Raw genomic sequence first — 26,770 nt, 5'->3', positions numbered from 1 at the left:
TCTCCCCGCAAAAAGATTACGACTCCCTGAAGGCTCAGATGATTGTTAGCATTTTCAGCAATAAAGTATTTTAAATAAACATATGTACATTTTTTTTGTACACAGTGCTGTTGCACACTTAATAGACTATGGAAAACCAAAATTTATGTGACTTGCTTTATTGTGATACTTGCTGTATTGCAGTGGTCTGCAGCTGAATCCAAAATATCTTATAGACATCCCAGTATTTGGGAGAATCCCAGATTGGTTTTCAGGTTCTGGGTTCCAGCACTGGTTCTAGCTCTCCTTGATTGGTGCCAGCATCTCAGATGATCTCATCTGTAAAATAGGTCATGTTGGACTTGATGTTTCTCTGGGTCTCTTTCAGTAATATTCTGTGGCTCTAAATTTATTTATTCTATTTTAATTTCCGGGGTACAAGTACAGGATGTGCAGATTTGTTACATAGGTAAACGTGCGCCATGATGATTTGTTGCACCTATCAGCCCATCACCTAGGTATTAAGCCCAGTAGGCATTAGTTATTTTTCCTGATGCTCTCCTCCCCCACACTCCCGACTGGCCCAAGTGTTTTTTGTTCCCCTCCCTGTGTCCATGTCTTCTCGTTGTTCAGCTCCCACTTATAAGTGAGAACATGTAGTGTTTGGTCTTTTGTTCCTGTGTTAGTGTGCTGAGGATAATGGCTTCCAGCTCCATCCACGTCCCTGCAAAGGGCATGACCTCATTCCTTTTTATGGCTGCATAGTATTCCATGGTGTATATGTACCACATTTTCTTATCCAGTCTATCACTGATGGGCATTTGGGTTGATTTCATGTCTTTGCTTTTGTGACTAGTGCTGCAGTGAACATATGTGTGCGTATATCTTTATAATAGAATGATCTATATTCCTTTGGGATTACTGGGTCAAGTGATATTTCTGGTTCTAGGGCTTCGAGGAATTGTGTCGCTCTAAATTTAAATCACCCCTTCAGCTTTCTCTTGCTGCTGTGCCTGAGATTTTTATATGGTAGCCCTGCTCCCTGGGCTAGGATTTTTTACACTTTATTTATTCACCTACATGGAATTTATAACCAGAAATTTTGAATTAGACCTTCTTTGTGCCTTTAATATGTAACTTATTCACTAATTCATAAGCAAGATAATTATGTTGACCTTGCTTTATTGCAGAAAGCAAAAAAACCGCAGACCGCAAAAAGGCAATCAGTATTCTTCCAAAAGTAGGCATGTCTATTATGGATATTTTTGATTTGGATTGGCAGATCAGTTTTTTTTTTTTGGCAAGTAAAGTGACTAATCAGCATAAAAGCAAGTCACATAATTATTTCTTATAATTATAATAATTATATATTATTTTTTGAGATAGAGTTTCTCTGGCTGGTCTGGAATCCTGGCCTCAAGTGAGCCTCCCACCTTGGTCTCCCAAAGTGCTGGGATTACAGGCATGAGCCACCGTGCCTGGCCTCCAGTAGTCTTATAGGTAGACAAAAGATTTTAAGATTTTCTGCTGACATATTGTCTTTGTATTAAAAACAACTATCTTTTAAAATTTTGTGCTTCTATAACAATACCTGAGACTAGGTAATTTATAAAGAACAGAGTTATTTCTTATAGTTCTGGAGGCTGGGAAGTTCAAGATTGAAGGGCCTGCACCAGGTGAAAGCCTTTTTGCCACATCATCCTGTGGTAGAAGGCAGAAGGTCAAGAGAGCACGCATGCAAGAGAGGGAAGCGGGCCAAACTCATCCTTTTGATCAGGAACCCACTCCTGCAATAACTAACCTACTTCCTCAATAACAGTGGAACTCTCATGACCTAGTCACCGCTTAAAGGCCCCTGTCTCAACACTGTTGCATTGGGAATTAATATCCCAACACGTGAATTTTGGGGGGACAAGCCATAGTGACAGCCAAGCTTTTGTTGCCCTGTCTAGTAAGTAGAAGAATACTCCAAGTATTGGGGTGGCTCTGATATTTTAAAAAATGTTTAACTATGAAAGATCTTTTAATCCGCGTCCTAGAAAACTTACTTTTCAGTCCATCCTCAGTATGCCTTGACTCTTCAAAGATTCAGTAAAGCTTATGCTGTGCAGAGAAGAACAGTAGAAGGAAGAACTGCTTCCCTGAGAGATGTATAATACTTCTCCAGCCTAGTGTAGAACCAATTCCCATTTAGAGAAGTGTAGAGGAACCCACAGTTTCAGCTGTTCCAGGGAAGGCATTAAAGTACTGCATGGGAATTAAGTGCACACATCAATCAAGCTGATAAGTCTTATCCCCAGTTAATATATAATAAAATATTAACAAAGCTAAATCAAATGAGTTTTCAGTTTAGCTATATAAGTGGAAAGCAATTTTGAGGTCTGTTGCATAAAGAATTCTAGTTCCGTGGTAGAGTAGCAAATAAGTGGGCTTGGGGGTGGGGTGACAAGAGAGGAGATAGATAAGTCACCCGTTAGTAACTCATTGCTGTCAGCTGTAGGTCTTTAAGGCCAACAGAGTGGCTTTGCCAGGTTTCCTAATAGTTGTATTTCAAGAGCAGCTTTAAGAAATAAATTTGTATTAATATTAGCGAATAAATTTGAAGGATCTGTCCAGTGCTGTGAGCAATCTGTAGTAACTAACAGTAAGGCCCTGTAATAGTATTGGTTTTTACTTTATAAAATATTTAATCATAAATGTCTGAATTCTGCATCTCCCACAGGAAGGCATTTCCATGCCCACTGACAAAAATAATTTAGCAGTGTCATAGTTGAGCGCTTAATTACTCATAATTGTGAAGGGTAAGATATGATGAATTCTTCCTTGACAGACATACTAAATATTTTAACCAAGTAGATGACTTAAAGTAAATTAAGCTAGTGAGATCATTTATTACATTGGTTAAAAGCGGTTTAAGAAATATATCATGTCCCACATGCCATTAGATGATAATACGTGCATGAGTACTTCTGCCATGTGACTAAAGGCTGTATTATTGTGATGGATGGCAGTTGTTTTAGGTTGGGTGTTGGAAAATGAGTGTTAAATTTCTGGGGACTTTTTGACTTGTTTTGTTGTTTTGCTATAGGTAGATTTGCTTATCTAATGAGGATTCTTAGCTATAGGTAGAATTTGCTTATCAAAATGATGGGAAAACTCTTTATGTCTTTTTGTCTGATGTGAGAGTATTGTTTGTCCTGTATCAGGACAAAGGAAGGGACCTGACAGGGAAGGGTCTCCCGTAAATCTTTTTCTTCAGGAAAGATGGCCTGATTTGCAAAATAATGTTGAAAGCAATCAAAAGGTATAAGAGGTAAAAGTGCAAGCAGAAACTCTTTGTGAAACACTTTATTAAAAGTTTCTGAATTAAAAGAAACTTACATTTTGGAGTAGAGGAAACAGGAGTTCAGATATTTTAGGAGTTAACTTAATATGTCACTGCAGCAACAATTGTGTAGTATTGTAAAAGGCTCAGGAGCCCCCTGCTTACCATTGAGGAAGGTTGAAACAACTTGTCTCATTAAGTTAAGCTTCTTCCCTGGAGTGTCTTATTTAGCTTTAGTTCTCTTAATTCTCTTTCCCTGGTGATTTGGGTAAAGTGTCTGAAACCACTAAAGGTAAAAGGTTGAAGCAATCCCAAATTTAATAATCTATCACCTTTCTTTAGTGTATCTGAGTGTAATTCCCAGCACTTCTTTGTGAATTCATTAGAAGACAGCAAGTCATTAAAAGTTAATAAGAAACTGTTTGTTTCTGTGGATGTGAATAAAGCCACTTTGTAAGTCTGACATTCTTTCCCAGTCATAAAAGCCTTGCTTTTAGTCAATTTCTTTTTTGTTGTTGTTCTCTCTAGGTTACTCCTGGATGGAGCACCTCTGATAGCAATCCACAAAGCCAGGTATTACAAGAGGAAAGATGGCTTAGCCCTGGGGCCTGGACCATTTGTGACTGCTTTAGAGTATGCCACAGATACCAAAGCCACAATCGTGGGGAAACCAGAGAAGACGTTCTTTTTGGAAGCATTGCGAGGCACTGGCTGTGAACCTGAGGAGGCTGTCATGATAGGAGATGTAAGTAGAAGAACCCAGGAGGTGCTCCTGGCTCACCTGTCGTGCTGGGAGAGCCAGCTTGGAAACACTGCTTTAGGAAACGGGACATTCTCTTACTGTACATAAGTATATAAGTGGCTACCTATAAAACAAGGTTTCCTGTCAATGTTTAGTGGTATTCTTCTAAATAACTGAAATTTTTATTATTTCTGACATTTCTCCATAGCGTAATGGGAGATTTGTGTGTTACAATACATATATATATGTAGTTAACGCCTATAATATATATGTATGTTTATATATTATATACATAGTTCAAAAGCCATTTATATTGCAAGTTAGTTGAATGCTTTAAATGTCTTCTTGAGGAACACCACTACACAAATGAGAACCTATACTAAAGAATTCTACCACTAGTGTTTTTTTTTCTTAGCATATGCTTTATGGAAGAACTTCTTTGTGTGCCACAAATAGCTAAAGATACTGATCACCTTAGCCCTTTGAGTGGCAGGGCTGAGCCTGGGATGATTGGAGGCCCTGGCTGGTCACCTGTGGCCATGAGCATCTTATCAGTTTACCCCAGTGTGCTAGGCAAATGTTATTTCCTGTGTGTGTCTCAATGGGAAAAGAGCTGGAAAGCACACTGCCACATGATAAGTTAGTGGCCAGGATTATATTTCAATTTTTAAATAATAATATGTCAAGCTGGGAGGGATCGTCACAAATGTCTGGTCCAAAACTCCTCATTTTATAGACTGGGAAACTGAAGCCCGAAGAGGTGAATCTCCAAGCCTGAATTCCCATAGCTAATTAGTAGCACAACTGGAAGTAGAACTTGAGCTCGGGACTCCCTCCCTAGCTGTTTTAACTTGTGATGGTGGAAATGTGTATCACAGTCCTCCTGATTTTATCTTCTGTTTCTATAATCATTCACCTAAAATTGAATAGGATAATCACTGAGTTCAATAATATTTTGAGAAACCATCTTTTGAGTCACAACTGTTCTTCTTGGCAAGCCTTTAGCTGCCTTTCCTAGACAAATGCGTCTGAAGAAGTGGTTATCCGAGCTGGAGGCTTCAGAATTCTTTATCCCAGGAGATGCTGGCCCTGGGGCAGGATGAGAGATGGCAAGGGATGCAATAACTGTGTTCAACTGCATGGAGGGTTGTTGGTTATCCAGGAAAGTGGTGGTTCCCCCCTTCTCCTTGTCCACATTCACTTTTTCCCACCTCCCTGTCTCTTCTCTCCCATCTCCACTCTTCAACAGGGAAAGTTTAGCTGTAACAGAAAAGGTTTGAAGTTGGACCTTGAATGAGGATTTTGACATTCTGAAACTCATTTTCAAGGGCTGTTGTTGAACAATATTAATGGTTTTCAAGGGAAAAAAAAACTGTCATCAGGCATGGTCTGAATCAATCCTGCTTATTGACATGAGGTGGCAAGATTAATTTTTTTGATTTTTCTTTCAGTCTTTGGAATTTTAATTACCTTGCATTCATCATCATTGAATTTAACCAAGTATATTTATCCTTGTCTTGAATAATAATTAGGAAGAGGAGCTTCTTTTTCAGAATGATCTGTTATTCCCAAGTGTGAAGTGAACATCAGACAGTCAGAGTCTGTTTGAGTATCTGGATTTAACTTGATTCTACCTGTTAGGACAATGGGATGGAAAGTAACGATAGCATACTACATGGTCCACAGAAAAGATATCTTCTGAATCTAGCTCATTCACTGTCTGCAGCTGGATTATTTACTGTCAAATGGATAGAATGCATTTTTCCATGATCTGTTTAATGGGGAGATAAATAGATGTAGCTGTGGCAAAGCATAGAGAAATGTAATTGTAACTCTGCTGTCTGTGTTTGGTTACCAAGATTACTACTCTATTGTATACCTTCCACCTCTGAGATACTTCCCTTTCCAAACTTGGAATGCTTCCTCAGAGTATTACATGTGGATTCACCTTTTATATCTTCTCTTTTCTATTTCAATAAAAAACATGGCATTACAGTTGGACACCCTAGCCTAATAAACAGTTGGTAAGGTTTGTTGGCTAGCTTACTGAAGACACTGCACTAAATGCTTTCTTTATGCTTTTCTAGGATTGCAGGGATGATGTTGGTGGGGCTCAGGATGTTGGCATGCTGGGCATCTTAGTAAAGACTGGTATGTATCTTCTGTATAAAGCATTTTCTAAAACAGAATAGTAGAGTACACATTTGACTTAAAGAACAATCTTTGCAGAAATGGCAGAGCCCTGGGCACTTTTATTCTCTTTCTGCCACAAAGCAAAAGTAAAACGGCGTAGGATTATAGGAAACAATTGGGAAGGGCCCGTGCTATACAAAGCTAGGAAGACGAGGGCTCAGAGGTATTTTAACTCTTTCCCAGAGATAACCATTCCTGATTGACAGCATTTATATTATTTCCTGGATGTACAGTTCACCACAGAGGGATGAAGCAAAGGACCATGAATGGTAGTGCTCTGTGAAAATACCTTTTATTTTTCTGCTGGCTATACGACTGTGATACCGATTTCTTTAGGAACTGGCCAGCTAAGTGATCTGATTCTTTGTGTTAATGTTTGAACTTTTACAAAATATTTGAAAACTCTTTTTTTCTCTTTACTTACTGTTTGTGGTGGGCAAAAGGTTAAGAAGTATTTCCGGCACTATTAGGTTTACTTTATATGGTATCTCAAATAAATTTAGGAAAAAGGAAAGACCTTAGTGGGGAGGATTCACTAATAGAGTATTATGACCACCATAGACTGGTTAAGTGCCTTGGGTCCTGGTCTCAGCTCTGCACTAACTAGCTGTGTGAGACACAGGTCAAGGTTCTTCCCCTTTTCAGGCCCTGTTAGAATGATGGGATTGGACTGGTCCCATCTTGCCCTCATAGTTTATGATCCTGTGTAGAGTGGGACTGATAAAGTCCTTTCGAGGTAAGGAAAGAACAGGCATAAGATATGTGAGTGGGGCCGAATATTATTGCATTGGGAACTTAATGAACTGTTACCGTTAAAATGAAAAGGCCTTCTTCCCCTGCATGCTGCTCCCAAACGGCACCTGCTGCATTTGGAATTAACAGCACATGACAGCCAGAAATCTTGTCCAAGAAATATCATCAAACTCTTATAAATCAAATGGCAGATAAGTGGTTCCATAGATGTCTCTGTGAGCTCACTTGCCTGGTTTCATATCATGGTAGTAAAACTATTTAATAGGCTGTTTACAGAAGGGAATATTTAAACATAAAGTCAAAGAAGAGTGACCACTGGGAAATTTTTTAGAAAAAGTGACTATGATGTTTATTCAAGAAAATGTGGTTGCTTAAAATCTGCTTTGAATTTCAAATAGAAACAAGAAATGTAGATGGAGCTACAATTGAATAACAAGTATGTGGCGAAGGTCTGTACAAAGAGTGAAAACACTATCTGCTTTTGCCTGAGGCCTGAATTGAACCATTGGAGCCTTGCAGATATTAACACTAGTCACTCTAGAATTAACACAGTGGGTTTTTTCGAATGTCTCAGTCAAAATGATCACTTTCCCAGGAACATAACAGCCCTGTGAGTAAGCAGAAAAGAGGAAGAATGAAATAAAATCTGGAAAAGTAGCCACACTCATCAGCCTCCATGTATCTTTCTTTTCAGATTTCTGCCTTTTGCTGTTTTATTTTCTCATTATTGAAGAAATCCTGAGATCACTATTTTTGCTCTTGTGTATTATTCCTATAAGTGTTTTGTTTTGTTTTGTTTTAGCTCATGTAATTAAGGATTTATACTGAGCTTCAAAATGGTACCTCTGCCAGTGTCTTGATGGGCCCAGCTCTCCCAGCTGGTCTCCACTGGCTCTGTCATCTTTTCTGACTGTCATTTGGTTGTAACCAGCCTTTCACAGGCATCAGTTTAGTCTCTGAGAAGCCATCAGCATAACACAATCAAGTTCAAAATGTGTAATTAGTAAATCAACTAAGTACAGCTCTTGGAAACAGGCATATTTGTACCATTGATTTTTGGTCAGAAAAATCATGAATAACCCTACTGTTCTAGAAACGTGGAACAGCCAGCTCCATTGATAAATTTTAACTCAGTGCAGTGGACAAGTGCTATGCTTCCCAATGTTGAAAATAACCGTATTTTAATTAATATTCAATAACAAGTGCTTTTTGTGGATCATCTTGAGCAATTTTGTTTCTCAAGGGGTAGCACAAGGTAGATGCTCAATATAATTTGATCCGTTATTTGTTAAATATTTTTGACTAGTCCTAACCAGAATTTGTTTAGCATGTGAAACAGTCATCTAGAAAAAAAAAAATAGGATCCTTCTTTGACTTCATATATCATCAACGTAGCATCCTGTTTTCTCCCCCCGTTCATCATTTATCCATCCATGAAAGCACAGGTTGCAGCAGTGAGTGAGTCAGCCATGAGCAATGCAGGGAGCTTCATTCACTCAGTGAATGTTATTGAGCCCCTGCTGTGTGCCAGGCACAGTGCTAGGTGCTAGAACTAGAACATATACCTAAGCCACTTTTGTCAATTTGTACTTTGTAGAAACCCCACTTGCAGAGCCACACTAAGCAAAAGCCTTTAACTCCATGGCTAAGAAGCTTATGTCTTTGTACCTTAGACCACTGGATCCAGAAAGTAGGTAATATAGTAATATTTAGTCATTACTTACTTGTAAGATCAAATAGAAACCTTGTGAAGGAGTTTATACTTAATGATATTTAAGCTTGGGAAGAAAACTGCCAGTAGAGCTTGCTGCGGGGACCATACTACGGACAGGTGCCTTCAGGGTGCTAACGAGAGTGAGGTATATATTAATTACCTTTGTACATTTGATGCTGGCTGCCTTCCTGTAAGAAGTTACAATCAGTAAGATAAGACAGGAAGCATCTTCTCCACCATGATGCAAAGATGTGAAAAAGAGGGTTTTTCAGGCTTTGTGTTTGTCTGGCAAAGCCTCTTAAAGAAGTAGTTGTAGAAAACAGCATGTCTGTTGTTGAAAGAGCTGAGTTTAGGCATAGAAAACTGGGAAGAGCAGAAGAATCAATAACAGAGACCACAAAGGGATGAGAGAGCAAGGAGAAAGGTGAAGGGCAGAGGCAGCCCTGGTGGCTACAGGGCAGGAGCTGCATTCTGCATTTCCTCCCTCCCTCCCCTCTCTTCTTCCCTCCATTCAGTCTTTAAAAAGATATTTACAGGGTGATTACTATGTGCTAGTCACTATGTTAGATACTTGGAATACACTGGGACATATAACAGATAGAGTCCCTGCTCTCAAATAACTTAGTCTTCTTAAATGTGAGACATGTTAAACAAATAAATGCATAATTACAAATTGTTTTAAATGTTCTAGAGGCAAAGAACAAGGTTAATGACAAGGGAGGGGTTTTAATTTGGATGGAAAGGTGGGGTCTGACCTGAAGCATGAAGGAGGTAGTCAGGTGAGAAGAATGGAATGACAAGGGAATGGCAGGTATGAAGGCCCTCAGAAAAGCCAAGTCCAGTCTGGAACTCAGCCTGGTGAGCTAGTAGCACATGCTTAGGTGAGAGGGTCGCTGGGACTGTATGACAGAGGGCTTGGTAAGCAGCAGTAGAGATTTTGGATTCTTTCTGAAAGGCACTGGGACCCATTAAAGGGTCTTTAAATAGGGACCATGCACCTTCTGACTTGCAAAAGCTCTTTGTGACCACTGTGGAATGGTTCCTCTGCTGTGTTGAGGTGTTAAACTGTGTGTCAGGTGCTAGAACAGCAGGCCATCTTGAATTCCAGGGTTGGGAGAGTCAGGCAGTGAGCCTGCTGCATGATGCCAAGTGGCCTGTCCTGTCTGGCCCCAGGCCTGCGAGCATCCATCAGTCTTTCCCTCCCCAACCCAGGGCCTTCTCATCTGCCAGGCTCCCGGGCTGCCTGGATCCCTGCATGCCAGCAGCACATCCTGTTCCCGGTCGCCATTGGGAGCAGATGAGCCCTCTGCCCTCTGGGGTCTGAGCTTCCACTTTGAAGAATTAATTTAATCACCAGCCTATCTTTAGGGCTGAGGGTAGGGGAAAGAAAATGATTTCATCAGCTGTGAATATGTGAAGGGAATCTTAGCTGTCAGGTGACCCAGTACCTGTGGCCTATCCATTGTGAATGACCAGAGGGCCTGGGGAAAGGCTGAATGTGACATTTCTTTGATTGCCTCGTTTACATCCTGAAGCCTCAATAAAAGGTGATTTGGGAGATGTGCGGCCCCTGATTCTCTCAAAACTGTAAGGGTGGTTCTGTGATGACCCAGGTGCTCATGGGATATGATTAATTTAGCATTCTGGTGGTAGCCTGTGTTTACTGGCTTTACTTTCATTTCAGGGAAATACCGAGCATCAGATGAAGAAAAAATTAATCCACCTCCTTACTTAACTTGTGAGAGTTTCCCTCATGCTGTGGACCACATTCTGCAGCACCTGTTGTGAAGCAATGTGTGCGTCTGAAGCAACTTGAAATGCAGCTTCCTACTGTCTGGAATGAATCCCTGACCAACTCAGTGCCAGCATCGGTAGACACACACCAGTCAGTGCTGATCGCTTTTTAACCCTCTTTTGTTGTGCATTAATTAGAAAGAAAGGTATTGAATTGCGGCCAGTCCAGTAAGCCTTACAAATCTCTTTTATTTGTAACTGAAGATGAGACCCAAAGAAAGGATTGAGATTTTGTGCCATTCCTTTTAAAAAATATTCAATCAGGTTAGGGCAGTGGCTGGGAGGGTAGACGCTACCACAGGGAAGAGGTTCCCGCTGGTCTCCTCCACTGGAAAACAGGGAGGGGGGATTTCAGACTGTGAATAAAGTTGGAATGGTGGTTTTTAAATTATAAAGTAATTATTAAAGGTGCATTAGGCTGCTGAGTTCGTAATATTGAGTTCAACTGTGAAATCCATCAGATGTGCCAAATGGAGAAGACAGAAAGTAACGCAAAGACGAATTATCCTTTAGCCCAAAAGTGATACAGTGAATTTGCTTTAATAGATGTGGAAAAACTAAAATTTTCACTATTAGTTCCCGAGCATGGTGTACTTCTGGTGGCTCTGTCTTCATTAGCCAGAGATGACTAATTTAAAATTTAGAACGCAGATTTTTATAGGGTTAAAATAATACTTCCATTAAACCTATTCATTGCAGATACCTCTTACACTGTGTAACAGTTGTTTGGGAAATTTTAGTAAAATTAAAATACTAGTCAGTATTTTACAGATGTTTTAAATTAGACATTGTTATTTAACAGGAACAGTGCAGGAAACTAAATCCAAACCTTGTAATGTCTTATATGACCATGCATTTTTGAAGTTAGTGTCCACTAGGGTCCTATTAACTGTACATTTGCAAGATTTCATATATTGTTTGCCTCTGACCACTATGGGAAAAAATTTTTAGAAGCTATGGGACAGATCTCAAGCTTATGTAATTGGTTACTACAGCTGTAAAATGAAATCTCGTCTTGTAGCATGGATTATTCTTCTCATGTTAAACCCACCAAAATGAAGGGGACTAAATAGGTAATGATTTTCCTAGTGCATTTGCATACTGTGACAATCCTGGGTCTTGCAATAGTTTTACAGGGCTCTTGGGCATTGAATTATTAGGATGTAATTGTACATCATTGTAGTGTTCACCTTATTGAAGCTCACTCTGATGTTAATGAGCTTCGGGTTTTGATGCTTGTTTAGAGATCAGCAGTCTTGGATGGGAGGGAACAAAGCTAAATAAATAGTAGTTTGGTGAGCACTGTGTCTTTGTTTTTGCAAATGCCTCGTCTTAGTATTTATATATTCCAGAGTGCAAAAGACAGATGTGATATGACTACCACCCCAAATCAGAAGGATGAGCAGAGTGGCTAAGAGCATACTCTGGATCCTGGTAACACAAAATTAGCTCTCTGGCCTTGGGGAAGTCACCTCATCTCTCTCATGCCTTCTTTCCTTATGTATAGAATGGGAATAATGATAATGCCCACCACATACGGTTGGTGTGAGCATTATGTGCATGAACTATATATTAAGTACTTAGAATATCACTGGGCAAATGGTAAGTGCTGTGCGTTTGTGATGATGATGAAGCAGGACTCTTGACATTTAACAATCTGAAAAATGTTGGTAGAATTTATCTTTACATTTATCTCAGTGGAGAAAGTCTTCCTGAGGATTAAAAAAAAGAAATTCTGTACTACATTTAGACTTCCTCAGAGTAAAGCTGCACACAGAGAGAGCTCAGCCTGTGAGTAGAGAGCTCTGCGTGGTACCTGGTGGGTGGGCTGCCTTCACTTTTGCCCTGTTGCTTGGGCACCTGGGTCAGTGATGCCTTGGCTCAAGTATTACCAAGTGTTTGGTAGTTGCTATGCACTGAGTGCCCTGATTATGGTGGGAAATAAGCATATTAAGAAAAAGATTTTGCCTCAATGATTCTTTCCAGTTAAAGAGCTAAGGAGAAGAATACACATTACTCAAGAACACTAAAGATCCAACTCGGCGTTCCCCTTCTCTGATGTCATCCCCGACTTCAGGATGGGGGCAAGGTGTCCCCTCCTTCATGTCCATGTGGCACTTTAAGAGTGTACTTAGGTCTTCATATGTTCTTCTCCCCACTAGACAGGACTGCATCTCATGTTTTTTAAATTTTAATTTTGCTACCCAGTTAAATTTGAGTTTCATCATTCTTTCCTATATCTGCCGCAACACAGGTAAGCACTCAAGTGGGTACTGAACCAATAAAAACTATCATAGGAGTGTAATGCTAGAAAGCATAGCTTTGAGTGGGCAGGAGAAAATGTTCATTAAATAAACACTTGGAAGTAATGGATCAGATGCTCTGGAGACAGGTTAGAGCTAAAGCCAAGAAGGGAACATCATTGATGGGTTAGGAAGTGAAGAGGATAAAGGTCTCCTGAGCATGGTGGACCCAGCCAGGAGAAATGCTTCTCTCCTTTCCTCCATTCCACTTTATCCCTGTGAGCCCTGAAAATCTTAGTTTGAGATATTTAACAAGCATTATATAGGACTTGCTAACTGACCGGCCCACGGTAAGGTTCATGAGAATAACTGAAAATCTTATTTATAAATATTCCAATCCATGTTAGTGTCAGCTGGTTAGTCTGCCTTGGGCCTCATGGAGGAAGTTTAGTAACTGAAGTTTCTAAAAGGCTTCGTTTACTGGCTGTCCCATTTAAAGGGCTATCTGGTATTAATCTCAAGGATGGTGTTTGCATCAGTTTTATTATAATCCTGTCCTGGGCCAGAAAAGGGACCATGTGACACCTTGGGACTGGAAAGGTTATTAGAAAACATCCATTGTTAGGAGTTGAGTGTCCCACATCTGCTGTGAGCCAGGAGGGTGGAACAGAGCAGAGCTCCAGTTCAGGGGAGGACAGACGGTCATTCCACCCCCTCCACCCACAACTCCAGAGTCAGCCACAGGTTACAGTAGCTCTGCCTACCGTGCGTTCTGTATCGGTGAGAGCTAATCGTAATGCCTAGGAAGGGAAAAGGAGGATAACCTACCTCACTCTAAGTGACAATTCCATCAAACTTTACCTGTAGCCATAATGTCAGAAATTCCGGTGGAATAATATATGTCAATTCACACATAATCCCATGTTTTAGAACTTACAGGAGTGTGTTGGACAGGGAAGTTAAAAACACCTACACTGATTGTGTTCAGTTGGTTTTTGGATCAATGTGTGTTCATGTAGGATAAAACTGAAGTCCTTGGGCACCTATAATAGAGAATTTTTTAAATGACACTAACCTGTTGCATTAAAACACTGCCTCGAGCAGTAGAATCCCTTTGTCATATTAGCAGTTGTTTGCAGAAGGCTGTGTTTGCATTATCATGTTTATTTGACATAAGTCACAAAAGCTTTTTTCAGCCTAAATGCACAAGACTTTTGGTGACTTCCGTATTAAACCAGCCATCAAGGCCTCCTGTCCCAAATCATGTTGCTATCTTTAAGGAGCAGTAATGAGGGTGCCAAAGTCCCAGAAATCATTTGTTTCAAACAGTTTGAATGCTTTTTCCAGTGCTTTTCTTCATGTCATACACTGCTCAACTCCTGTTTGTTTCACTAGCTGATCTTCCTGAAAAAACTGATATTTAATGTTCTCTGTGAGTAAAGCATAAGGGAGCTGGAGAGAATACAGCTGTGGCTCCTAAGATGCGTGTCTTTTAGTTGGGAAATTAATACATATAAAAATGTATAACACCACCAAGGGCTCTGACACGTTCAGAATGGTTGTGTAAGTCCTCTAAGATCACAAGCAGTGAGCAAAATGCATGGGAGTAGTAGTCACAGACAGTGCTCAGATAACCTTTGGCGTACACCAATTTAAATAATCTTTCATTCAGTGGCAGTGAAAAAAAAGTACTCCAGGCATGGAGCTTACATTTGGAGGGGGCAAACAAATGATGAAACATATGCATGTATACATAGCTACCTAATACGATGAGACATTGATGAATGATGAAGAAGGCCAACAGGAATGCAGTTACTTTAGGTAAGTATGGTCCGCCAAGGAAGGCTTTTAAAAGTGAGTGGGAGCAGGCCATGAGAATTCTACAGGTGTATAGTTAACCTTGATTGCCAGCATCTGAACACCAGGAGATTCTAATGCAAATCAACTACTGGGTTTTCTAGGAAGATGAGAAGAACTGTCTATATTAGATCCAAATTTCCATGTCCAATTGGAGCAGAGTCATTACTGTGTCTTTCAGAGAGTCCCTGGCCCTCTCTAGCTCACCACCATCTCCACCTCTGCTTTGCCTAACACCCATCTTACTCCTCATTTGCCACTACATTCCATGTTTCTGTAGGTCTTTGGGCTGTGACCTCTACTTTGGAAGAAAATATATTAAACTTTCCTCCAACAGCTATCAGGCCAATCTCCTATGTAAACTTAGATATATACTTCTAATCTACTTTAAAAAATAATCATGGAGACTCTTAACATTATATTAAGTTGTATGTGTTAGTCTCTTTTTCTCAAAGCCATACCAAAATAAGAGAAAAGGAATAAATGTAAACCCACAGGGGCAGCCCACAAGAGAAGGTAGAGGAGGCATCAGTGGATGAAAAGGTACAGTAATCTGAAAGGTGGAAACTGGTTGGAATGTTGATAAACAAAATCAGTGCAAAGAAAATACAGCCAAAATTCATCCTGTAGAACAACTTCAAAGACTCAAGCTTGCAGACAACAGGTAGGGAGGAAGTGAGGTACAAGACAGGATTGAAAGTGAGGAATTGGTTAAAAGTTGGAGCCTCAAGAAATTTACCCATCCTGAGCAGTCAGATGCCAACCCCTAGCCAAGGCAGGAGAATGGAAGTTTTCCATTCTCTGGAAAAATGGAACCATGGAAATTAAGGCCATGGGAACAGTGGGCATGGTGTAGGGCCAGGGTGAGATGCAGGGCTGGAAATGGATTAGGTACAAATTGCTTATTCTGCCATGGTCCTCTGCTCCCCTTTCCCTTAGAACACCAGGACCAGAGCGGGTGGGAAGGGAGTGGAAAGTTTATCTGGTATGTTTGGTCATTTGGAAAAGAATATTGATGGGCACCTGACAGGTCCGAGAATGTGTTGCCAAAAAGATACTTAGAAAATTAAGCAAATAGAAAAATGAGGCAGTTGTTAATTCTAGGGAAGACAAAACAAGAAAGCAAATGTAATTCTAATTCACTAGCTGGCTCTGCAGTTAACAATGTACCTTTCTAATAAAAATACTGATTATTGAGTTAATTTAAAATCATAATACAACTTTTGGAATGATAGAGAAAGACACGTATACGTGGTAAGGAAAGGGCAGAGAAGAAAGAGGTACACTTCATTTCATCCAAAGCAGGAATAAATGTATAAAACATCAAGAAGAAGCCACCAAAGTAAATGTGTGACAGAAAAACATCCACATGCCGAAGTATTTGAAGACAAATTTTCTTAGGAAAAAGGAGGAGGACTGAATATGTGATTGAATAGAGGTGGAAGTGTTAAAAACATGGACTAGGCGATATTTAAAGGGAACGGAGGATGTAGAGATGCAGTAGGCACACAGGCTGCATATGGGGTTTGGGAAGTGGAAGAAGGTTAAGTGTATTCGCTGTGAGGGATAGCAGAACTGCACTTATCCTGAATGCATTCAGGAGCGGGCAGTAAGCAGAAAGGACCCAAATGTATTGTCACAAAGCATGCTATCCACAGGAGCACTTTTCCTGCCCCTTTACCCAGTCACTCTTGGGTACACGTACAGCACCAACTTTCCCACCACAGGAAATTTGCAACAGCAGTTGAGATTTTATAAAATTAGAAATTATGGTAGTGGCCACAAGCGAATGGACTAGCAGCTACAAGAAATGTCAGCTGATGGCCTGACAAGAAGAATCCCCCAAAACCATAAAGCAGACATCGGAACTTAGGCCTTACATCAGTCTTGGGCCATTCAGTGTAAAGTCCTCTATATCACTGGTCCCCAGGCTTTTTGGCACCAGTTTCATGGAAGACAATTTTTCCATGGGCTGAGCCTGGATGGGGGGTGGGGGATGGATGGTTTTGGGATGAAACTGTTTCACCTCAGATCATCAGGCATTACTTAGATTCTAATAAGGAGCGCATAACCTAGATCCCTCGCATGCACAGTTCACAATAGAGTTCACACTCCTATGAGAATCTAATATTGTCACTGATCTGACAGGAGGTGGAGCTCAGGCAGTAATGCTCACCTGCCTCTTAGCTGCTGTGCAACCCTGTTTCTAACAAGCCACGAGAGGGTACTACGGGTCCATGGCCTGGGGGCTGGGGACTCTCTGCTCTGTATCACTGGTGCTGGCGTAGTGTAGTGCCTGATGCTCATGCAGAAGTTTAAGCATGTACTGAGATGAAATCTTTTTTATTTTCAATTTGTTAAATAAGGTATATTTTCAATTTGACATTTTCCATGAAATGATGTTTAAAGAGGCGTTTGAGAATAATCTCAAAATAATCAATACCCCAAAACATGCTTTAGTTTTGTTTAAAAGGGTAAAATCCTTTGGGATACTTAGCTATCCAAAGTGTCTCTTTTGGAGGTTTTCCTCTTGAAGAGTCTGTCTGCAGGGATGATGAAAACAAGGCAAGGAAGAGAAAAGAAGGTGATTTCCCATAGGTAAGTTCTAGTAGGGGAAAAGAAGTCGCATTACTTAGTGGAAGCCTTCAAAATTTATCAAGGGTTCAAAGTAGATGCCTCGGATTGTGAGTTTCTGAGAGAGATGCTTCTAGCTGTTTATAGCCCCTTAAGGAGAGGGGGAAGAGCCTAAGAGCAGGGAAGACTTGGAACGAATATTCTCGAAGCTCAGGTGCCCCATCCTAAGCTTTGGTTCTGATGAGAAGCTGTGGCAATGGAAAGAGAAGGGCAGAGCACAGCGGATGTGAGATGTGAAGAGTTAAAAGATGTTACTGGGGGCCAGAACCCAAAACAGTCATACTGGCAGCTGATGGTGATGGTGTGCTAGTCACTCCGGCTATTAGCTCTAGGATCAGAATGCTCAGTGACATTTCTGAGTGGGGCTTAGTTTGGGAGGGGTTTGCTGCTGACAAAGCTGGATGGAGTCAGAATTAGGGAGAGCTGATGAGATACAGAATATTGTCCAGAATGAGAAACAGACTGCATTGCCGTCCCTGCCCTCATCCTTCTTCACCCTGGGACTGTCCGCTTGGCAGTGCCTGTCAAGCTTAGCTTCTGCTTGGCTGCCCCAACTCAGGGTCATCCTGTGCCTGGCCAACACGTTTCTAAGCACATCTTTTTCTGCAAAAGTTTACAAATGAGTAACATTACAGAAAATTGTTCATTAAAATTTTATGGAGTCTAATTGTCAGAAAAATCTCCATTGTATGACCTATTAGCACATATATGTATGTAACTGAAACCCTCAATATTTTGCTGACATCAGTAATGATAAGTTAATAAATATATCTCAGCTATCCAAACAATACAGTGGCTCAAGTTAATCCAGTCTTCAAGAATAATTTTCTCTTTTCCATTCCAATCATTTTGTTCTTCTCCCACGGACACTAATAAATTAGGAGACCTTTGTGGCCGGGTCAGGGTAAATGTGGTTTCAAACAGACTCGAATTCTCTTTGCCAGGCTGAGTATCTCGGAGCCAGATTCTTTGCGGAGGGCTTGGTGTGAGTTAGCACATCCAGAAAGTCGGCAGTGGTTATTGTATCCAACTGGATCCCCGGTAAGTCGCTGCTTTCTAGGATAAGAACACAACAGTAACAGCACAACAATCGACTTCTTGGTGATCAATGCTCTTGAAACGCTAATAGACCTTCTTTCAAGACAATGCATAATGCAGCATTCTTAATTGTTAATGCAGCAAAAGGCAAGACTAAGGAGGGCTGGGGAAAAATTCTTTAATGTGCAACTGAGTTAGCCCCTAAGGCCTAGACAAAAAAAAATGTGACTTAAATGTATTGTTACCAAGTATTATTTAATATTTATATAGTGCCTCAAATGGATCCAGCCCAACATCAGAGTGTGCCAGAGAAATAAAAGCCTGAGCCCTAAGGAGTTTATCTTCTGCGAGCAAAGTCGATCTGAATCAGAACACCCACAGAGGAATGAGTTGCGTGAGGGATGATTTGACCAAAAAACGTGTTGCAAGTGTAAAGCGGCACCAAGAACAGGCACCAGGCTCCATCTGCTGGTGAGAGGGATTTTTACACAAATTTCCCAGAAAACCTTCACAGTGATCCAACCCATACCTGACTGGTGATTTTCAAGTGCATCAAAGATCTTCCTCACAGGCCGCATGGCTGCTTCCCTGCAGACGAGCTTAATGTCTGAGCCTGAGTAGCCCTCAGTCTCCTGAAACAGCCACAAAAACCAGCCATTGGTCAGTGGACAGAATGCTCCTGGCCATTACATTGTTATAGGCAGGACCCAGTATCAGAAGTCCTGTGTAGATTCTGTATCTGTCACCCATGAACACCCTAAAAAGATTCCCAGATAAACAGTGCTTGAGGAAGAGACCCTGCTAGCATGCTGGGATAACCTAAGCAGCTGGGCTAGAAGGGCTTTCTAACACCATCAAAATATGCTGTAAGATGCCAGTAAAGGACCAGAACACCCAAGTTAGCCTATCGGGGTCCCTGTGCTCAAATCCAAGGATGTTCAAATTTGGTAGGCACATTTATTCTTGTAAATAAGATCATACCTGCCATTTAGGAGCCTCAGATAACATTGTGTTCAAATGTTCACCAAAAACAGGCAACATTTCTACAACACCCTGGGAATGGACACTAGTGATAATGTGCATAATAGACATGTACCTGGAGCTTTTCTGTTATGTAATCATCACAGTCATTCTTTGTGGCTCATCTGCTACCCATTTTACAGATGAAGAAACTGAGGCTTAAAGAGTAAGTGCCTTCCCTGAGGTCACACAGCTAACAAGCAGCAGGGCCAGGATTTGACGATAGGTTTTCTGAGTCTAAACCCTATGCTGTTTCCACTGCCTCACACTGTTTCTCCCTCTCTGAATATTTTTAAGTGACAAGGAGCTTATTCTTCCGTGAAGATGCCCATTGCATTATAGGGGCAGCTTTGATCTTATTCTAAGTGTCTTAAGCTTCTATCAGCTCATGGTAAGACCTGGTCTAAAAGATGGCCATGTGGTGAGCCCTTGACCTACATGTGCCCCTCTCCAGGGCAGCTGACCTGGCTCAGCACACTGTACTCCAGCTCTGTGCGCAGCTCCAAGGCCCTGCTCTTGCTCACAGGAGGCAGCCAGTGGTAGATCATGGCCTGCCTGGCCTCCTGGCTGGGGAGATCAACCAGAATCCTCTTCTCCAGGCGGCGCAACATGGCACAGTCCAGCTCCCTAAAATCACACCAGAAATGGAGCTGGACAGGGCTGCAAACACACTTCCTGAACAACTGTACTTTAAGAACAATTTAGCATTGCAGGAAGCAATTCTGCATTTTAACTCTCACTCTACATCTATGCCTTGAGTGGATGGGACAATTACTTAATATTATTTGGAGAAAGAATTGGTGAGAGAGAGAAGGGAGGGAGGGAAGGAAGGGAAGAGAGGGAGGAAAGCGGAAAGGAAGGAGAAGAAAGAGCAGGAAGGAATGGAAGAGAGGGAGGAAAGCAGAAAGGAAGGAAAAGAAAAGGGAAGGAAGGAAGGAAGGAAGGAAGGAAGGAAGGAAGGAAGGAAGGAAGGAAGGAAAAAGAACAGAAAAAGAACACATCTTCAGAACTCCTAATGAAAAGGAAGTAATTTTAGGTGACTTAATTTGGAGTACAAAAACCAACTAACAACCAGCAATCATGAGTATTCTCATTGCAGTTGTAACATGAATTATTCAATCTGATCTTGCCAGTAAGTAAATTATTGCTGACAATAACTTGGGCACTCTAAGTACATTAATTCTTCCAAAATTCTCAGTCCTTCTGGAGTGAATGACCCTCTCACTTCATTATATTGGTGAACTTAGCACCAGTGGCCCTTCCTGGGTGCCCAATGCAAATACGGCCCTTTCAGACACTCACTTTTACTACTCCCCAAACTGTCAGGCCAAGTTTATGTGATTTTGCATCTGCAGGCCATATCCTTAAACTTCTTGATATGGTTTGGCTCTGTGTCCCCACCCAAATCTCATCTTAAATTGTAATTGCATAGTTCTCACATGTTGTGGGAGGGACCCAGTGGGAGATAATTTGAATCATGGGGGCAATTTCCCCCATGCATGCTCTTCTCATGGTAGTGAATAAGTCTCACGAGATCTGATGGTTTTATCAGGGGTTTCCGCTGTTTGCATCTTCCTCATTTTTTCTTGCTGCCACCATGTAAGAAGTGCCTTTTGCCCCCTGCCATGATTCTGAGGCTTCCCATCCATGTGAAACTGTAAGTCCAATTAATTTTTTTCTTCCCAGTCTTGGGTATGTCTTCACCAGCAGCATGAAAATGGACTAATACACTTCTTTTTTTATTTTTATTATTATTTTTTTTTAGACGGAGTCTCGCTCTGTCGCCAGGCTGGAGTGCAATGGCTTTCAAACTAATATAAAAGTAGAATAAAACAATTGAACATCCATATACATACCATCTTGATTCGACACCAGTATTCTGCCATATCTGCTTCATATCTCTTTATCTACCTATTCTTGCTAAATTATTTCAAAGTAATTTATATCATGACACCTCATCCCTAAATATTTTAGCATGCATTTCCAAAGAAAGGCATTTGCTTACATAGCCACAATATCACTATGACACCTGGCAAAACTGATTCTGTAATATGTCTAATGCTCAGTCCATATTCAGATTTCTCCAATCAGGGTGGAGGATGGGAGGAGGGAGAGGATCAGGAAAAACAACTAATGGGTACTAGGCTTAATACCTGAGTGATGAAATAATCTGTACAACAAACCCCCAAGACACAAGTTCACCTATACAACAAACCTGCACATGTACCCCTGAGCTTAAATAAAAGTTAAAAAAAATTCTCCAACCATCCCCAAAATATCTTCCACCATTTTCTGACAAAAATCCAGTGAAGAAATATGCATTATGTATGGTTATGTATCTTAAATCTCTTTTAATCTAGGTCAGCCTGCTTGCCCTAGACCCTTTTTGAAAAAACAGGGCCAGCTGGAGAATGTCCCACATTCTGAATTTGTCTGATGCTTTCCTTGTGATATCATGAAACTGATTCCTCTATTCCCTGTCTCTAAGAGGGAAGTTAGTTCTAAAAGCTTAATGAGATTTAGGGTAAATATGTTTTGGCAAGCATATTACATAGATGATGTGTTTTCATATTCATCAGGATCCACACATCTGTGTGTCTCACTGTCAGTGTGGTGTTTGATTTTCTGGTGGCCATGGAACTCTCCATTGTAAAGAAAAACATCTTTTCTCAGCAAGTAGTAAGTATTCTGTGTACAATACTTTGACACTATAGGAATGCCCCATTCCTTATACCCTTTCAACTAATGGTTTTAGCATCTATTGATGATCTTTGTGTGAATCAGCTGTTTCACTAGAGGCTGCAAATGCTGATTAAACACACACCCACATACACACACACAGTTAGATTTTTCTTTTTTTTTTAAAGCCAGGGTCTTCCTCTGTCGCCCAGGCTGGAGTGCAGTGGTACCCTCTCAGCTCACTGCATCCTCCACCTCCTGGACTCCAGCGATCCTTCTGTCTCAGCCCCCCAAGTAGCTGGGACTACAAATGCGAGCCCGGCTAATTTTTGTATTTTTTGGACGTAGTTTCACCATGTTAGCCAGGCTGGTCTTGAACTACTGAGCTCAAACAGTCCACCCGCCTCAGCCTCCCAAAGTGCTAGGATTACAGGTGTGAGCCACCATGCCCGGTCTGGATTTTTCATTCCAAATACATTACTTGGAGTTATTATGAAATTACATAGCACTATTATGTAAAGCAGAGCTTTCCCTCATCAGCTGAGACTATTTGGTTACTCTAAATTACCATTCCTGTTATCAATAGATCATCTTGAGTGTGTGTCTGTGAACTGTTTATTTGATTTTCTAGGATAGAAATGAGGAAATTCCTGTATGTTAGCCTTAGCTTAACCATTGATAAAGAGTAACAACGAGCTGGTTGTGTTGGCTAATGACTGTAATCCCAGCCCTTGGGGAAGCTGAGGTAGAAGATTCGCTGACTATGCTGGGCAACATAGTGAGACCCCGTCTCTGCACAATATTAATAAAATTAGCTGGGTGTAGTGATGCACGCCTGTAGTCTCAGCTACTTGGGAGGCTGAGGTAGGAGAGTCACCTGAGCCCAGGAAACCGAGGCTGTAGTGAGCTGAGATCACGTTACTGCACTCCAGCCTGAGTGACAGAAATAATTTTTTAAAAAAATAAAATAAAAATTTAAATATTTTTTTAAAAGAGTAACAGTGAAAACATCACCAGGTATTTCTTATTCATAAAAACACTGAGAATTTCTAAACTGTCTTCCCATTTTTTCTTATTCTCATTCTGAATCTATGTTACAATATTTCCTTTTAAATTGAAAACATACTTCCAGGGAGCATATCTGAATCCTAAATCACAGCAACCAGATTTCTTTAAGGAGTGTGTCTTTGCCTCTCCTATTGTTTGTCTAACCCTGAGCTGAGAATCCATAGTCCAGGGGTGCCTTACTGACAGTAACAATGACCTATTTCTTTTTTGCATTTGCTTTGTTCTTCTATCAGTCTCACCCTGTTGACAAACATCTCACATCAGAAACTCAGCCACCTCCTCCCTTGCACAATCATTCCCCCTCTCAAGGCACATTTATATTCAAGGCACAGGGTCAAGGAAAAGAAAAAACCGCGCTTCACAGCAGAACTTTGCCTAGCACTCCAATTGAGGATGTGCTCATCTTTGCTTCAGATGGTTTCTTCCTTGTTCATACTCAGCAATAATATGCAGCCAGCAGGCAGCAAGAATGATGCTGTTCTTCTTGATTGGTAAGCACCCACACCACACCAGTTGTTTAATATTTTTAATATCACCCCTGCATATAAGCCACAAAAATATGTTATCCTTCATACCCAAGGATGTTCCAAGAGAAGGCTGTCTGTGCTACTAAGGTTGAAATAAAAACACTGTATTAGTCCATTCTCACAATGCTATGAAGAAATATTTGGGACTGGGTAATTTATAAAGGAATGGGGTTTAATTGACTCACAGTTCCACATGACTGGAGAGGCCTCAAGAAACTGACAATCATGGTGGAAGGCAAAGGAGAGAAGCAGGCATCTTCTTTACAGGGTGGCAGGACAGAATGAGCACTTATAAAACCATCAAGGTGCAGTGAGATCTCATGACAACAGCATGAGGGAAACCGCCCCCATGATTCAGTTATCTCCACCTGGTTCCACCCTTGACAGGTGGGGATTATGAGGATTATAATTGAAGATGAATTTTGGGTGGGGACCAGCCAAACCATATTACACTTCATTGTTGATGAACTTTAACTAAGACTGCACTTAAATTTGGGGATAAACAGAATCACTTCTGCTTCCTCCTACTAAACACCACTGAAAGAGTTTTTGAATGGCATAAACCCACAAAAGCAAACAGAATTGGAGAACTAATTGAAGCAAAGATATGAAAGCTGGGAAGCATAATGATGAGTAAAAGAAACTTAGTGGAACTGAGAAGCTGCTTTCTAAATCAGCAGTTAAGGATGTCAACAAATAATCTGAGTCACAGAAACCCCAAGAGATTTGGCATTATCTTCTACCTTTAGAGGTGAGGGTGAGGGTGGGTTGAAAATAGGGGGTTTGACTGCCAATTTGTATATTAAAAAAATTTAGATCACAGATTTTCTCCCCCTCCAATAGTAGTGGAACTGCCTCTCCCATACCTTGGCAGAGGGTAAAATGGAGGGTCTCCAAAGCTGGGAAACACCAGGCTCAGTTGAAAACAGTGTACTGTATTGAAACAAGGAGATACTGACTATCCCTAGACTATTAGCAGCCAAACTTTTGCCCTCCAGGCAGGAGATTGCAAAAATCATCACTTGGCAATCTGACCAGCCAAAGAGAAAGACCCTAAGGATACTGATATTGGGAGTTCCCCAACACAATAACCCAGTCAAATCTCAGTACATGGAGCCCACAGTTGGCAAGCCTTTCCCATGTGCACAGAGCTTCCTGTGGGTTTTGCTAATGTGCCCCTCTCATAAACATTAGGCAGCCAAGAAGACCTACATCTGTGGAACTCCTCTAACTTGAAGACACAACCCAACACAAATAAATGGGGAAAAATTAAAAGAATCTTGGAGAAAACAGAATTCTTCAGGGAAATGAAACTTCAAAAGTTTGTATTCTCAGAGAGATGTAAGAAAATATTGCCATGAAACAAGAAGAGTGTCTTAGTCCATTTTGAACTGCTATAACAAAATACCTGAAACTGGGTAATTTATAAAGAACAGAAGTTTCATAATTTGTCATTTTGGAGGGTGGGAGACCAAGATCCAGGCACCAGCAGGTTTGGTGTCTGGTGAGAGCTTGGTCTCTGCTTCCAAGATGGCACATCCTCAACAGGGGGAAACAATTTGTCTTCACATGATGGCAAGTGGAAGGCAAAAAAGAGACCAAACTGCCTCCATTGTGCCTTTTTATAATGGCATTATTCTGCTCATGACGGTGGAGCCCTGGTGACCTAAACACTTCCTATAGGACTCTATACCACCCGACCCTGTTGCATTGGGGATTAAGTTTCCAACACATGAATTTTGAGGAACACATTCAGACTACAGCAAAAGGATGCCATTTAAAAAGAACAGAAAAAAACAACAAAATGCAGTAACTTGAGAATACAAAATATGATAGAAGAAATTAAAAACACAATGGAAAGTTGAGAAGATAAAGCTGGAGAAATCTCTCACAGAGTAGGACAAGAAAGACACACAAGGCCAGGCATGGTGGCCCATGCGTGTAATTCCAACACGTTGGGAGGCCAAGGTGGGAGGATCACTTGAGCCCAGGAATTCAAAACCAGCCTGGGCAACACAGTGAGATCCCATCTCTACAAAAAAATTAGCCAGGCATATGCCTGTAGTCCCAGCTACTTGCAAGGTGGGAGGATCACTTGACCCCAAGAAGTTGAGGCTGCAGGGAGCTGTGGTCATGCCACTGCACTCCAACCTTGGTGACAGAGCCAGGCCCTGTCTCAATTAAAAAAAAAAAAAGACACACACACAAACACACACATAAATACACACACACACAAAGAAATTCAAAATGAGAGACGGTTTTTTAAATGAGAACATTATTACAGGAGAGCCAACAGACAATAGGTGATCAGAAAAAACAAAAGGGGGATGCAGAGAAAACAGAAGGGAAAATATGAAAGAAAGAATTCAAGAAAACTTTCCAGATTCTAGGAAATAATTTCTTGTATGTGAAATATTAATAAAAGCAAATGCTTAACTAGTACTTAACTAAGTGGCAGGCAATGTCTCAAGCATTTTACAGACATTAATTCATTTAATTCTCACAACCCTGTGAAGGTTTAACTCAGTGAGTCCCTGAACCTATGCCTCAATTAACTGCTAGTGGACTCCCAAGTAAGATCGTGGTGAAATTTCAGAACGTGGAGAACAAAGAAAGGATCATAAAAGCCTCCAGAGAGAAAAAGACAGATTATGTACAATGGATCAATAAGACTTCTCAACAGCAATGTGAGACATTAAAAGAAAATAGAACACTGCCTTCAGAATTCAGATGAGAAATAATTTCTAGCATAGAAACCTATCTCTTGATGAAGACATAAATTAAGTTGGGGGATAGAATAAAGATATTTTCAACATTCAAGGCCTAAAAAATAATTACCTCTTATGTACCCTTTATCAGGAAAACGTTGGAGGATTCTCTCCAAAGGAGGAGAGTAAACCAAACCAAAGGGCTATAAGGGATTCAAGAAAAAGAGGCTGTGATGCAGAGAGCGAAGGACCCTCCAGGAGGACGATGGGGAATCCCAGGGTTTCCTCTATAAACTGGGTGCAGGACAAGCAGGTCAGCCTGGAGCTGATAAGAAGGATCTTACCAGCCTTCTCTCCAAGGAGATGAAACTCATAGAATGCCTGGCATGTCTCAATGTATCAAGAGTCCATCTAGACAGTTAACAGAGTTGTGACTGAATTATGGGAGAAAAAGGTGAAGTGATGGGGGAGAAAAGAAAAAAGGAGAAAAGGGAGA

The 26,770-nt window shown here is 40.9% G+C and overlaps 2 protein-coding genes across 5 annotated transcripts in view; one reads left to right on the top strand and one right to left on the bottom strand.

Annotated features, from left to right (window-relative positions):
* HDHD2 (haloacid dehalogenase like hydrolase domain containing 2) overlaps positions 1-10,929 on the top strand; it is a 47,222-nt gene extending 36,293 nt beyond the window's left edge. Inside the window, exons 5-7 of one of the 2 annotated variants that reach the window (XM_017857820.1) lie at positions 3,833-4,049; positions 6,134-6,197; positions 10,391-10,929. In XM_017857820.1, coding sequence (XP_017713309.1) covers positions 3,833-4,049; positions 6,134-6,197; positions 10,391-10,494 — 385 coding nt within the window. In that variant the 3' untranslated portion in view covers positions 10,495-10,929. The remainder of the gene's footprint in view (positions 1-3,832; positions 4,050-6,133; positions 6,198-10,390) is intronic. The other variant, XM_017857819.1, reaches the window with a different exon arrangement.
* Positions 10,930-16,927: 5,998 nt separating this feature from the next.
* Positions 16,928-26,770, bottom strand: part of KATNAL2 (katanin catalytic subunit A1 like 2) — a 119,474-nt gene continuing 109,631 nt past the window's right edge. For all 3 annotated transcript variants that reach the window (XM_017857811.1, XM_017857812.1, XM_017857813.1), the window contains 3 exons: positions 19,757-19,919; positions 18,802-18,904; positions 16,928-18,290 (listed from right to left, as the gene is read on the bottom strand). In XM_017857811.1, the coding sequence (XP_017713300.1) occupies positions 18,151-18,290; positions 18,802-18,904; positions 19,757-19,919 (406 nt within the window). In that variant the 3' untranslated portion in view covers positions 16,928-18,150. The remainder of the gene's footprint in view (positions 18,291-18,801; positions 18,905-19,756; positions 19,920-26,770) is intronic.

The sequence above is a fragment of the Rhinopithecus bieti genome, unplaced genomic scaffold (assembly GCF_001698545.2).
Source record: "Rhinopithecus bieti isolate Rb0 unplaced genomic scaffold, ASM169854v2 scaffold_42084, whole genome shotgun sequence".
NCBI lineage: Eukaryota > Metazoa > Chordata > Mammalia > Primates > Cercopithecidae > Rhinopithecus > Rhinopithecus bieti.
This window is presented reverse-complemented; position numbering and strand designations above follow the sequence as displayed.